General features: G+C 39.6%; 2 protein-coding genes across 3 annotated transcripts in view; one reads left to right on the top strand and one right to left on the bottom strand.

The window, feature by feature from the left end:
- Window positions 1–14,087, top strand: part of CLNK (cytokine dependent hematopoietic cell linker) — an 88,119-nt gene that overhangs the window by 47,536 nt on the left and 26,496 nt on the right. Inside the window, exons 9-14 of the mRNA XM_054030479.1 lie at window positions 3,703–3,731; window positions 4,253–4,272; window positions 5,432–5,560; window positions 8,000–8,027; window positions 11,040–11,058; window positions 12,259–12,328. Of these exons, the coding sequence (XP_053886454.1) occupies window positions 3,703–3,731; window positions 4,253–4,272; window positions 5,432–5,560; window positions 8,000–8,027; window positions 11,040–11,058; window positions 12,259–12,328 (295 nt within the window). The remainder of the gene's footprint in view (window positions 1–3,702; window positions 3,732–4,252; window positions 4,273–5,431; window positions 5,561–7,999; window positions 8,028–11,039; window positions 11,059–12,258; window positions 12,329–14,087) is intronic.
- LOC128838359 (uncharacterized) overlaps window positions 1–14,087 on the bottom strand; it is a 164,160-nt gene that overhangs the window by 140,799 nt on the left and 9,274 nt on the right. The window lies entirely within an intron of this gene.

The following is a 14,087-nucleotide window of genomic DNA, read 5'->3' as shown; positions in this document are numbered from 1 at the left end:
GTCTGGTGTGGTGACTTGGCCCTCCGGCCAGGTCACACTGAAGTCCCACCCCTTCTGGAGTATGCAGAGTCCAAACCAAATTCAAAGGAGCAAACCCTTCCATCTGCTTGGGCTTAGTCCGGAGCAGACTCTTCACCCCTTTCTCCAGAGGCAGCAAAAGTGGGAGCTGTGGGGGGCAGAAGGGGCTAGTGCCCCCACAGTGGAAATATTGTGGGGGCTCAGGTCCCATGTAAACTAATGCATGTGTGTGAGTGGTGGAGATGTGACCACAGGGGTGCCCAGGATCGGGATGAAGAGCAGGTAGGAACTGCTAGGACCCCTCTTTCTAGCCTTAAGCCAGTTGCCCCTGCCATCAAGTCTCAGTAGATCCCCTCACTCTCCCTCTGTTCCCCACATTCACAGAGAGCTTCCACTCCCAGGCTCTGCAGAGCTCCATCCCGGGACTTTCTTCCTGTATCCCAGCTTCTTTCAGGCTGCTGACCCTCAAGGCTTTCACTGTGGGGTCTTTTCCCTTGTCTGGTTCTCTCCAGACTGGGTTCTTTCCCTCGTCTACTCTAGGCCATCTGTCTGGAGGAGATTGTCTTTCTCCCAGGCCTACTTCAGGAGTCTCCCTTACCTCTGCTGCCCTCTCACTTCCAGGCCAGTCCCAGGTGGTAAGATACCATCTGCAGCTCCTCTGTGGTTCTTTTCCCAGCAAGAAGAAACACCAAACCACTTTTCTCTGCACCCTTCTTTCTAACTCTCCTGTCTTCTCTCTTTTAAGTTCCTCTCCTTCCCACCTGACTCTGCCTTCTCTAAGTGTACCAGCTGTTCATTAAAAAAACCATTTCAGACAAACTTCCCAGATCAGCCCCAGCCAATTGTCTGGGGTGTGGACCAGCCCCACCCACTTAAAGGCCAAGTCACCCCATGACTGAAAACCAAGTGTACTAGAAGCTTTTAAACTACAAATAGCCCTTTCTAGCTGGGGGAGCAATACACTTGGATTGGTCTCTAAGAAGTGAAAGAAACTTTTCTCTTAGAATGGTGAGGAAAAATGCCCAACCAGAGGATGGTCCACTATTTCCTCCAGTTTCCACTGCTGTGTAGGTACCTGGCCCTCTCAAAACTGTAGTCAATGGACTTTGGATTAGGTGGGCAAACATGTTATCTTGTACCTATAGACCTGATTCAGCAAAAACACTTAAGCATATTCTTAACGTTACGTACATGTGGAAGTGCTATGCTAAACTGAGCCCTGAATGAAGAAATATTATTGAATCATAAATAACATTCAGTTGATTATACAAAGCCTACCTGGGAGGTAGGACTGGGCTAAAAGCTATAAGATGGACTCCTCCTCTGGCCATTTTGTGTGGAGATAAGCACCTAAGCCACCTGACTCTGGGATGAGGGTTCCCAGTAGTGGATCTCTAGCATAGATAGGCACCTTCCTGCAATCTGGACTTGGAGGCATATCTCTGAGAGTGGGGCAGGGCTTTGCATATACCCCTCTTATCGGCATTATCTCCATTGGCTACTTTAGGCAGCTCCCCACCTAGCATGATGGCTTTTGTGAATTCTAAGGCACCTATTTCTCTCTATTCATTGTATAGGGAGCCCAGGAACCTAGCCCAGGCTTTGTGGGTACAGGCATTTTTTAAAACCGCCAGGTTCCTATCTGCATCTTTAGGAACTTACTGTTAAAAATATGTCCCCCCCCCCCCTTAGCCTAAATTCCATGATATTTAGGGTCCTAAGTCTCTTAAGCACTTTGAAAATTTTAACCCAGATTTGCAAAAAAAAAAAAAAAAAAGGTTATGTATTTAGCTGATGCTTCCATGAGATATGAGATGATGACACAAAGTAAGGCTAGGGTGGACTGATTGGGGCTAGAGCAGGTATCTTAACATATTTGTAAAGCACTTTCTAAACTTATGGAGCCTATATCAGACTCTTCATTATTATTTTTAATTAACAATAGTAACTGCACAGCTATAGAAACTATCTTCTCAACATTCATATTCCTGCTGGATGCTATTAAACCAATGAACCACAAGATGGCATAAGGGATTTATCTGCACAAACAAACTTGCAAAATTCCTTTGTCAGTTTCATTTTAGAACTGTTAAATATTTAAGCTATAATTACTTCAGTTCAGAATAATTTGTTATGGTTCACTGCTTGCAGGATAAGTTAACATCTATTATGTTTCATTTTTGTTTAGTTATGTTGTTGGTTCATGGAACTTTAAGGAGACAAAGTAGAGGTTTATTTTTAAAAAGCAGATAAACTACAACAGCAAGAGTAAAATACAGTGATTTAAATGCTTGAAGAATACTTGATTAAAGAATGAAGAAAATGTAATCAGTCATATTACACGCAAAAAACTAATAATGAAAACAGGATTTGACTTCATAGTTTTATTTACAGAAGTCAGCAAGTACGTTCACTAGGGTAACAGAGTCTTATGGAAAAGTCAGAATTAACATGTAAATTAGCAAAACAAAATTAATGCAGGACAACTTGATAACTATAACAAAAATATAATCTATGAACTATTTTAGAAATGTCAATATCAATGCCAAATATTTTATATAACGGCTGTGTAGTTATATCAAATTTCAGTCCCAGTGTCACACCAACTTTTGTGAAAAAAATGACCCAATTTTATATGTGCTCTTACTTCTGCAACTGAAAATGTGAGATGACAAAAATAAAGTTTTTTCCTCTTCTTAACCATAACTGTTCCTTAGTTAGCACATATAATAAACAGCTGTTTGTGAGTGATGTTAGAGAGAATTGGTCTGGACCCAAACATAAAGAGGAATGATGTCCCAGCTTTTGTTATTGTCATGGCAATTACCTATGTTTGCTCCTGTATGAGGACTGGTCAGACTAATTCTCATCTTATATGGAAATAAGCATAAATGATTAAGAATGGGAAATCCATTCAGAAGTGTGCATCTATGATCCTTTGCTACCCAAAAAGTGCAATGCAAAGGAGAAAGAATGAAATCCATTCCACCCTCAGGATTTGGGGTCCAGGGCCGCCCGGGGGGTGGGGCAAGTGGGGCAATTTGCCCCAGGGGCCCTCACGAGAATATAGTATTCTATAGTATTGCAACTTTTTTTTTTTTACAGAAGGGGCCCCCAAAATTGCTTTGCCCCAGGCCTCCTGAATCCTCTGGGCGGCCCTGTTGGGGTCTGTGAACGTCAAGTGCAAAGCAGCTGGTGTGTGCAATCCATCCTCATCCAGGGCCAGACTGTGAGACTACTGGGTAGTCCCCAGCAATTGCTATTCCAGCCTTCTGTTAGATTGTGAATTTGACTTTATGCCCACACAGGGAGTAAGAGCCACCCCTTACATCTCTGTGCATTACCTAGAGCTTGGGTCTGGGGTGCTGTGCCCCCTACTTACTCCCTCAAACTTGGAATACAGGGACAGAACTAGGAATATTGTTATTTGCTGCTGATGCAGGTCAGCAACAAATTATTAAGCTCCTGGAGCAAGGGTGGGAACTGTACTTTAGAGGGGCGGTTCTAAGTGCCTTCAAGGGGTATTCCTTTACTAATGCATTTTACAGCTTCAGGATTGTGTCTAAAGACACAATCTAGCTCCTATCTCTTGCTCATAGTGTTGAACAAACAAACTACAGGCTTAATTCTTAAGTACATGGGCAGCACTCTATTAACATTTATTTTAATCATCTCTATATTTAGGAGAAAAAGAAAAAGTAATTGGATCACAGGTATGGATAATTTCTCTCATTAATGACAATTTCATTGCAAGTCTTTTTTATTGAAAAAATATTAACAATATTAGGGGCTTGATTTTGAAAAGTAGGGTCCATTTTTGCAGGCACCACTTTGTGCACCCCAAATAATTATACCCACAAATGTCGTTTTTTAGATTTCTGAACCTGGAAGTCTGATTGCTGCACCTGTAAACCATGCCCTTGTAGATCCAACTGCACCTGCAAATCATGCCCACAGACATCTAGTCATGTGCTTGAACTATTTCTGACACCATAGCATTAGCCCTTGCAATTAACAGCAGGTTCACTTATTTGTGCTCACAAAAAATGGAAGCTGAGTTGGAAGTCTTTTTAAAAATCAGATCCTTTGTCATAGCTAGATATGTCTGTGTGTTATGCAGAAATAAAGGCTTAACGAGTTTTGTGCTTGTGAAGCCTAAACATTCTTCAGTTTCCAGCCTCCTTTTGTAAATAAAAAAAGAGTTCCATGTGCTTATGTTTCCTCTCTCTTTCAGAACCCTTTGCCCCCTCCAAGGTAAGTATGCTAAGATAGAACATGCATGCATTTCCTAAATAGCTTTTTGGGGGATGGTTAAGTAGAGTCTTGATAAGAAAACTAGTGCACAAGCCCACCCCAATTAGTCATGTCAATAAGATGTTTGAAAGTGAATTTACAGGTTATCGTCTAATTAGTACTATTGGGACATTCCTACATTCTAAAACTAAGTTGGGTGCTAGGCAGAACAAAGGATTAAGCTCAGAAGCTTTGTATCTAGGGCCCAGTCCTGCATCACTGAAATCAATGGGACATTTGCCATTGACTTGAATGTGAGACGTATAAGGCCCCTAGTCAGGAAACCTGGGGTCTGATCCAGCTCTCACTGAACTCAATGGAAAGATTCCTATTGACTTCCATGATTGCTGGATGAAGCCCCAGGGTTCTGTTCAATAGAACAATATTACATTTTAATGCCTGTTAACATTTTCCTTATATTAATTTCCTTCATATACTACAGACCTAAATCCTGCTCTTGTGGAACTTCAATGGGAATTTTGTCATTTACTTTCATGAGAAATGGATTGGGCTCTACTCTGCTAATATAAAACAATTTTTTTATCTTGTTATACAAAATCAATTATTTTCCCTTGTTGGTCCTTTTGTTTTCATCTAAGATTAACAATCATCATAAATAAAATATACTTTTGAAAGGACTGCCAAGCTAATTTTACTACACATATAGTGAATGCCATTAAAATTGTAAATAGCTTTGCAAACCATTAGTATTGCTGCAGTATTCATAATATTCCCTAAATTAAATATAGGGAATACAACAAATACTACAGTAAATGTATATACTGGTAAACTCAGAGTTGTAGAAATGTAGTGATTTCAGTATTCAGCGCTGTTTAAATATTAGTATATTTGTTATTGTTTGTGCTGTGGTAGTGTTCATCATGGACTGGGACCTCATTGTGCTAGGCCCTGTACTGTGTCCTGTGCATGTAATGATAGTATTGCATCTAGAGGTCCTGCCTAAGATCAGGGCCCTACTAAGCTAAGCATTGTCCAAATATATAATAAGAGATACTCCTAATAAAATTCCAGTGCTCTACATGTGCAACCTGCAATTACTAGACTGTTTTGTGTCCTCTTTACATTCTAATAGTTCTTCAAATTCCACTTTTGACTTTAGGCCTCTTAAGACACTTCCAAAGAAATATCAGCCACTTCCCCCAGAACCAGAGAGAAGCAGCCAGCTGTCTCACACAAGGAACATATTTAGTCAGGCTCACACCTTTCCAATGTCAGCAAAGAACACCAGGTAATGGTTACCAAGCATGTTTGTTTTATTTTCTGTTCACCTTGCCAAGGACAAATTTTTGCGTCTCAGATACATTGTGTAAGAAAGCCCTGAAAGTTTGAAATAGATCAAAATATGAAATCTGGACCCCTGACTGCATTAAAGAAAATGCCATTCCTTTAACAGCCATGAATTAATTTTATATATGAGTAGCTTGTATTAGCTTAATCTGATACTAACACTAAAGCAAAGTAACAGAGCCAGTTAGAAAAATGGGTGGAATTTTCATGAAAATTCTTGTGAAAATTTTGTCCCACTTCTTTCACTGAAATTTTGAAACTGTCCAGCCATCTCTAAGTAAAATAATTGTATTTGTTTAGAATAGATAGTGGACACAGTGGTATGCAAGCAAAGAGAAAGAGAGAAAAACACAATCCCTGCCCCAAGGATCCTACTGTGTAGAGAGTAGTTCAGTCACATTTCCAGTCACTTCTTGGCAGTCCTGCTGAATAGGGTGACCATATACCCCGTTTTGGCTGGGACAGTCCCCTTTTTAAGCCCTGTCCTGACTTTTTTTTTTTCCTTTCTTCAAAAGGAGGCATTTGTCCCATTTGCTCTTGCTGACTTGGTCAGTTGGCAAGAGCAAATGGGACAAATGTCCACTTTTGTCAAAAAAGTGGTGTGCAGTATGGAGGAATGTGTTGGGGGAGGGGAGAAGGCGAGCGGAGATGCCAGGCCGTGCAGGGAAGAGGCAGAGCTGGGAGGAGGCAGCATTCCAGCATGCGCGGGGCAGCAGGGTTCCAGCCGCTGGGGCAAAAGCCTCCTGAGGGGGCCCCTGCAGGGTTCCAGTGATAGGCAACAGCTCCCTGTGCGGGAGGGGTGCAGGGTTCCAGCGACAGGCAACACCCTCGTGGGTGCAGGGGGGCTTAGGCAAGCGGCTGTGGGTGTCCCATTTTCTCTTTGAGAAATATGGTCACCATACCACTGAACCTTCCAATAATAGTGCCAACTATGTTTAGTTTCAAGGGAACACAGAGTGCCAGCTCATTTTACAAAGGCACCATGGCCCCGACCCAGCAGTCCATCCCTTTTCAACAAAATACTTAAGCTTAAAATCAATGGAACTTAATCGTGTGCCTAACATTAATACTTAAGTGCTTTGCTTCATAAAAATGAACTTAAAGAACATGCTTGTCTTTTTCTAAATGGTACCTAGATGTCTAGGTGATTTTAATGGGAGTTAGGCAGCTAGATGCTTTGGAAAATTCTACGAGGCACTTATCTGCATCTTTAGGTGCATAAATACATTCAAAAATCTGGCCATAAATCTGTTTTTAAAATGGGACTTAGGCTTTGTCCATCAAAAAAAATTCATATGTAATCAAAAACAGATTTAAGCTCTTCAGTGACAAAAGGGTAGGAAATCAATTCAGTTTTTGCACCTAGTCCAACTAGTACATTAACTTTTATTTATTTCATATAAGAAAGCTTGTAGAGCCACTCCCCCTCCCACCTATACATGACAGGTCACCTCTTCGGCAGGTACATCATCCACTGACGTCAAAAGGAGCTATTCCATTTTGCACCAGCTGTAGCTCTGGAACAAAGAGCCAAAAGGCTGAACTTTAAGCTCATGCATAAATCCATTTCTATTCAGCAAAGCACTTCACTAGTACATTGACTTCAATAGGAGTTAATTGCTTTGCTGAATCAGGGCCTTGATGCCTGTTGTCCACTTCTCTGTACTTGTTTGTATCTTGGGTTCCCCTTCTGCGGGAGTCAACCTAAGTTAGTCAACGTAGCTTAGGTTGACTTACCGTGGTGTCTACACTGCACTGCGTCAACAGAAGATGCTCTCCCGTCGACTTACCTTACTCTTCTCATTCTGCTGGAGTACCAGAGTCAACCGGAGAGCACTCTGCCATCAATTTAGCGGGTCTTCATTAGACCTGCTAAATCGACACCCACTGCATCAATTGCAGCAGCGCTAATCTACTGATAGTGTAGACATGGCCTCTATCTCTTCTCCTACTCCATTCATTCCACGTATCTTGAGCATTTCATGTTTTAAATGATTTTCATTCTTTAGGGAACATAAATTTACAGTTGAAATAAAAGTTAGTGATGTTTTTTGATAGGGTGAGAAAACTGTTTAGAATAAGTATACAGATCTCCACCATCACACGCACATACGTGCTCCCAAAATATAAACATCTCAAAAGGACGTTTCATTTCCATGATTAATTCCATTTATGTTACAGTTTTTATGGAAAACCATAACTTTTTTCTCCAATGAATTTATGTGGAAAATAACCAGCTTCTTAATTTATATAGCAGTAATAAACTCCTTACCATACCATGGGCGATTAATTTTACTTTGATAATATTAAAGTATTTAAGTACTTGGAATTTTTATTTTACAATAATGAAATGTTTTGCATTTATTTATTTATTTTCTAGACACCTATCTGTTAAGGAGTTAAATGAAGTAAGTAGTAATCTTTGTATAAATTATCAACATAGAAAGTAAATTAAGACTACTACTACATTTTGTCTTTAAGCCACTGCTCTGTCAATGACAGATCAGTGTAAAATTACTTGCTTAAATGAGATTTGTACACATGGTTTAAAGTTATCTTCCTGAGCATTTAGATAAGAATGTGTCTCATAAATGAAAACTGCTGTAGAGGTCTATGAAGGTTCAGCAGTACATACACATAAAATTAGTAATTTTATTGCAGAAAAATATAAATTGTGCCCTTGTTCGACATATATTCCGAAAGACAGAAAACTGAAAACACAAGGATAATGGAGCTTGAAATAATAGGAAATTGCATTAATAAATGTTATAAAAATCAATAATAAGTAATAACTTCTCTATAGTTGTGGGGTTTTTTAACCATCCTATAGAATTTAATAAAAAACATAATATCTACAATTCTATAAAATTCTATGGATGGTTCAAATCCATATAGAAAAGTTATTATTGTCTACTAAATCATATAGGTTTTTACAGTAATTTCTATATTATACGATTACATTTCTATAACATTACATTTTATAGGATTTTTCTTTAATGTATTTTATGGTGTTTATTCTTCAAAACGTTCAATTATCCTATGACTGGCAAACCTGATACCTGTGTAATAATGGTCTTTTTTAAAATGGGGAAATGAGGGACAATTGCAGCCCATACTGCCATGGGAGTGTTTGTGGACTTTGGATGCTTGCTGCTACTCTGATGTACTAACAGTGCCCATTGCCAAAGAATCACATCTGTCTTGGATTTCCCCACTATCCCATTCATCAAATAAACTTCCTTATTAAACGTCTCAGATAAGAATGATGTAATTTGAAGGCTTGATTGTTCAACCATAAACTTTTTATAATAATTTGAGGTAGAAATTGGGCTAGAAATGATCAAGAATACAAATTGTGGGAAGAGAGCTGAAATTTTCTAGTTCCAACCAAGGCAAAAATACCTTGAGAATATCCTCTGTCTAGGGTTTTGTTATTTCATCCTCTACTACCTGTACACAACAAGAGGGTGAGCAGATGAGATAAATACATAAATAATAATAAACTTCCAGAAAGATCACCTTCGGGGCAAATGATCATTTTTTATGTTATCCATATGGAGTTCACTCAACCTCAATTATCTATAGGATTAATTTTTAAAAGTAGCTAATATATTTTTATGGACTCCACATTTGCTGAATTATTACAAAACAGGTTACAATACAGTTACTTATTACAGCAGTTTACTGATGTCTAACATTCAGAACTGACATGTTGGCAAGAAAGAAAAAGATGTTAATATTTTTTGCTCTGGCTTTTCTTTGATATTTTGACTCATTACAGAAATTAGTAATGAATATATTATTAACAACAAATGGGAACACATTCCAGTAATTAACCTACTCTACTTGCACCCTTGACAGCCACACTAATATTGTTGCAAGAATATTCATATGTAAGTTTAAAAAGCAGAGGCCAAGTCTACACTATAGATCTATATAAGTATGTCGCTCGGGGGTGTGAAAAATCTATACCCCTAAGCAACTTAGTTATACTGACCTAACTCCCAGTGTAGACAGCGCTATGTCAACGGGAGAGCTTCTCCTATCAACATAGCTACCGCCTCTTGGGGAGGTTGATTAACTACACCAACAGTGAAGTAGCATCTTCACTAACCACTACAGTGACACAGCTGCACTGGTGTAAACTGTAGTGCAGTAAATGAAGACAAGCCCAGATTTTCAGGACAAATGTTGAGTGTCGCACAATATGAAAAGAAGAGATTTCAAATTAGATTACACTGTATTAATATAGCCCCTATGGCACAGATAGTGTGACTATAAACCCTTATCCATTTACGAGCAATGAGAAAATGTAGTTAAGAAGTAATTTTTAATTAAGATTCAAAGTGTAAGGTGTATACTGATTGTAGAGTGTTTTATCTTTTCTTTACTATTAATTTATGTTACTGACTTCAATGGAATTACTCCAGGGATGAATTTGATCCATTATGTTTATTATAGTAATTATTATTGTTTCAATTTTTGTACCATAGTATGTCCTGGTCAATACTGTTCATACAATACATTTTGAATGAAATGGCATTCTATTTCAGTGCTTGATTTAACGGAAGATTAATTATGGAAACACCTGGCTAAGTGCTACTCTCAGTTACACAGGTGCAACATGACTGACTTCGTAAAGGTTGTAATGTTGTTACTGTGAGCAGAATTTGATCCACTGTTTCAGTGAGCTCATTACCGGGACAAACTATGCTTTTAGTTATACCACTATATAAATTCAAAGTTCAGTGATTTCAGTGGAATTAAGATAAAAATTTAGCTTGTGTTTATATCAAAGTAAACCTGTCATTTATATATATACATTCATATCCATATATGGATACAGCCATCATGCCAATTTTTAAATCATGATGTTCTAAGATCTGCTCTAGTTCAAACAGGAATCCAGGGAAGTTCTATGGCCTTTGTTATGCAGGAGATCAGACTAGATGATCACAATTGTCCGTTATGACCTTGTAATCAATGAATCTATGAGTATGTTGTTCATCACATAAGATATATATAGAGGGTAAATTCTACTAGTTACTAATACTAAGGGCCTAATCCAGCTCTATTGAAGTCAGTGGGAAGACTCCCAGTTATTTCAATGGACTTTGGATCACTGCCCACTGAGGATGATTTGAAATATTACTCCTTATCTTGCTCTCAGTCAAGAAATGGCAAAATTCCCCCAATCACTTCACTGAATAAAGATCATTGGACCAAATTCATGGTTGGTGTGTCTCTAATGTAGCTGCATGCATCTGACTCACCAAGTATTATATTTGGCCCAAGTGAGGTATGCTAAATCACATCTGTACTGTGGTAACAAGAAGATGGAGCAAACAAATATAAAAAATAGTATATTATTGTCACTGAAAGCTTCCAATATTCACTATCTATTTTATCATTCTATATAGGCACTTGGAAAAGGAAGAGGTTAGTACTTAACTGTATATTGCAGATTCCCTGGGTTTTCCTTCTTATTGTAAGAGCAACATATTCTGGGCCAAATCTTCAGATAGGGTAAATTGGTGTCATCTTTTGAGTTCAGTGCTGGTCTACAGCTGCCGAGGGTCTGGTCTTAAATTCCCATTACTTCTTTTAGAATGAAAGTGATGGCCAAAATTTCATAGTGGAGGATGCATAAAAGTAAAGTATTAAACTACAGCCTTCATGTATACAACTACTGAGAAGAGAGAGGTTTAGAATACCTGCATAGTGATGAAAAGCTTATCTGGAGAAGGACTCTAAAATGGAACTAACAAAATCTTTCCGTGTAACAACAGTATCACACTTATCTCTCATGTCAAATCTAATTTAAGGCTTGGATTTCTGAAGGGGAGCCACAGGCCAGATTTTCAAAGACATTTAGATACCTAAAGATGTAGATGGGCACACACAGTGAGATTTACAGAAGCGACTAGGCAGCTAATTTCCATTGATTTCAGTGGGAGTTAGGTTTTTAATAATCACACTAATGGTCTGTCTCTCTAGGCCCCTATATACCTTTAAAAGTTTGCCTCCAAGTGCCCAACTTGTATTGAATTCTAATGGATTTGGGTGCCCCTCTCTTTTAGGGGGCTTTGAAATTCCTACCTGAAAAGCATAAATACTTCAAAGTAACAAGAAGATACATTGTTCGTTCCCTGCAATTTATTCCTCCATATGACAGAGTTCCTTACTTTTTGGGGGGCCTGATTCTGTTCCCTTTGAGGTCAATGGCATAATTCTCATTGACTTAAACAACAGCATTGGTCCCATTAACATGAGGATTAATTCCACCCATCTGTTAAAGGGAGAGAATGATATTTTGTATTCTTCTAGGGAGCATTCTGCATTACTTACCTTTACATTACTCAATGTTTGCTATCAGGAAAGCTTATGATGTTACCTTGTAAACTATAGGCCATTCAGCCCTGGAATAAATTATTCCCATTGATGACAATAGTTTAGCCCATTTATGTCAGGGATGAATTTGGCCCATTAGCTTTTTTACTGAATCACTTTCTCGTATGCCTGAATATAGATTAATTTCCTTCCTTTCATTACTGTGATTAGATGCATTCTTATTTGTATTTAGTGCTGTGCAATTTACATGTGAGAAGGAATAATATGTTCTTATTTATGAAATTCCAGATATCAGCAGGGAAGTTGAATTAGCTTTCCAAACAAGACAGCAAAAACCAAAATATCATCCTGCATCCAGGTAGGAATATAGGAATCACATGAGCTTGTACTAGATGCTTCAGAAGAAATCAAAACCCCTGCACCTGGAAAACTGTGCAGTACCATACTACAGAGGCATGATTACTTTCTAATACCATTCAGTAATTATACCCTGAAACATGACAGGTGGTCATTGTAATTTCATTCAAGCTGTTGTAACTACAGATGCTCTTCCTATTTATAGTCTTACTGCATTCAGTGCTTCAATAATATCTTATGGCAGTGAGTTCCATATATTACATAAAGAAGAAATTTTCTTGTATATTCTTTGTATTTTGTTCCCTGTTCCTTTCATTGGGAGGTCTCTTGTTCTTCTTAATAATAAGGAACATCTTTTTGGACTTCTCTAGACTAGTCACTGTTATATAGATCTGTTATAATTTTTCTGTCTTTTCCCCATTCTAACCCCCATAAGCCTTTTCAACCTCTCTTTGAATACCACTCACACCCCCTTTCTCAGTTATTTTTGAAACATAAAAAGGCAGGGTAGGGAAATTTGAAATATATAATGATTTAACTTTTGTCCTTCGAAAGATACCATACTTGCATTTTGTACTGACTAACTGTTAATGGGTCACAAAACAGATCCTATTTTTCATTTCAACTACTTGAGGAGGAAGGTATTACAAAGTATGAGTAAGTGCAGCAGAACATAGCCCCTAATTGTTTGTGACTAGATTCTTGGTTTATGGAACCAGTGGTCCTGTAATTTGCAATTATTCAGGCAAGGTCCTTTCAAATTAAAGAATGTCAAAGACATACAGGTCCTGATCCAATGCCAACTGAAGTCAATAGAAAAACTCCCATTGCATTGGAACCAGCCCATAGATTTTACAGATACTAGCAAATACCAGGCTTTATTCAACTAAGGAGTCTTCCAAGCAGCGAATACATATTGGTGACTGGTAATTGCTGATAGTGTGGGGGCATGACAGGCCACCCATCACCACCATCAACTTCCTGGTGACTGCCAAGGCACCATCCAGCAACACCCTCTTCACCAAGTTGCCCCCTGACCATGGCACCCTGGGCGGTTGCACACGTTGCCCACCCTTAAGGCCAGCTTTTGCAGGACCATCCTTAGGAAGAATGGCGCCTTGGGCAAACTTGTATTTTGGCGCCCTGGTCCCCACTGCTTCTCCTGGCCCCTGATACCTTCCCCCGGACCTCCACCCCTCCGCATTGCCTCTGGCCCCTGATGCCTCTCCCAGTCCCCCAATCCCCTCTGGCCCCCCACTGCCTCCCCGGACTTCCCACCCACACTCCCATCACCTCCCTGGACTCCCCACCCACTCATGACCATCACCCTGCCCCTGCTGCCACCCCTGGATCCTGCTTCCTCCCCCCCCATTGCTCCAACTGACTCCCCAAGCTCCCTTCTGCACACCCCAGGATAGTCCAGATACGTACTCGAGCAGGTAAGTGCGGCTGCCTGCCAGCAAGGAAGGGATGGGACTCAGCAGGCTTCCCTGCACCCCCTCTGGCAGAGAGCTGTGCTGCCAGCCCAGTCTCGCTTCCCTGCTCTGGGTGCCACCTAGTGCTCAGTGGGAGCACTCACTGCTGGTACCTTTCCCAGGCATGTCCCTTCAGCTCTGCTCAGCCCAACTCCCACCCTGGCAGAAATCTCCCCTGTCTTCCAATTCCAATGCTATGCATGTACAGCAAGCTCAATACACATTAGCTTATGATTTCAATAGCGCTATTTGAGATTTCTGGCTAAAATTCAGGATACAAATGAG

Source organism: Malaclemys terrapin, chromosome 5, assembly GCF_027887155.1.
Source record: "Malaclemys terrapin pileata isolate rMalTer1 chromosome 5, rMalTer1.hap1, whole genome shotgun sequence".
Lineage (NCBI taxonomy): Eukaryota > Metazoa > Chordata > Testudines > Emydidae > Malaclemys > Malaclemys terrapin.
The sequence above is the reverse complement of the archived record's forward strand: the minus strand, read 5'-3'. Positions and strand labels throughout refer to the sequence as shown.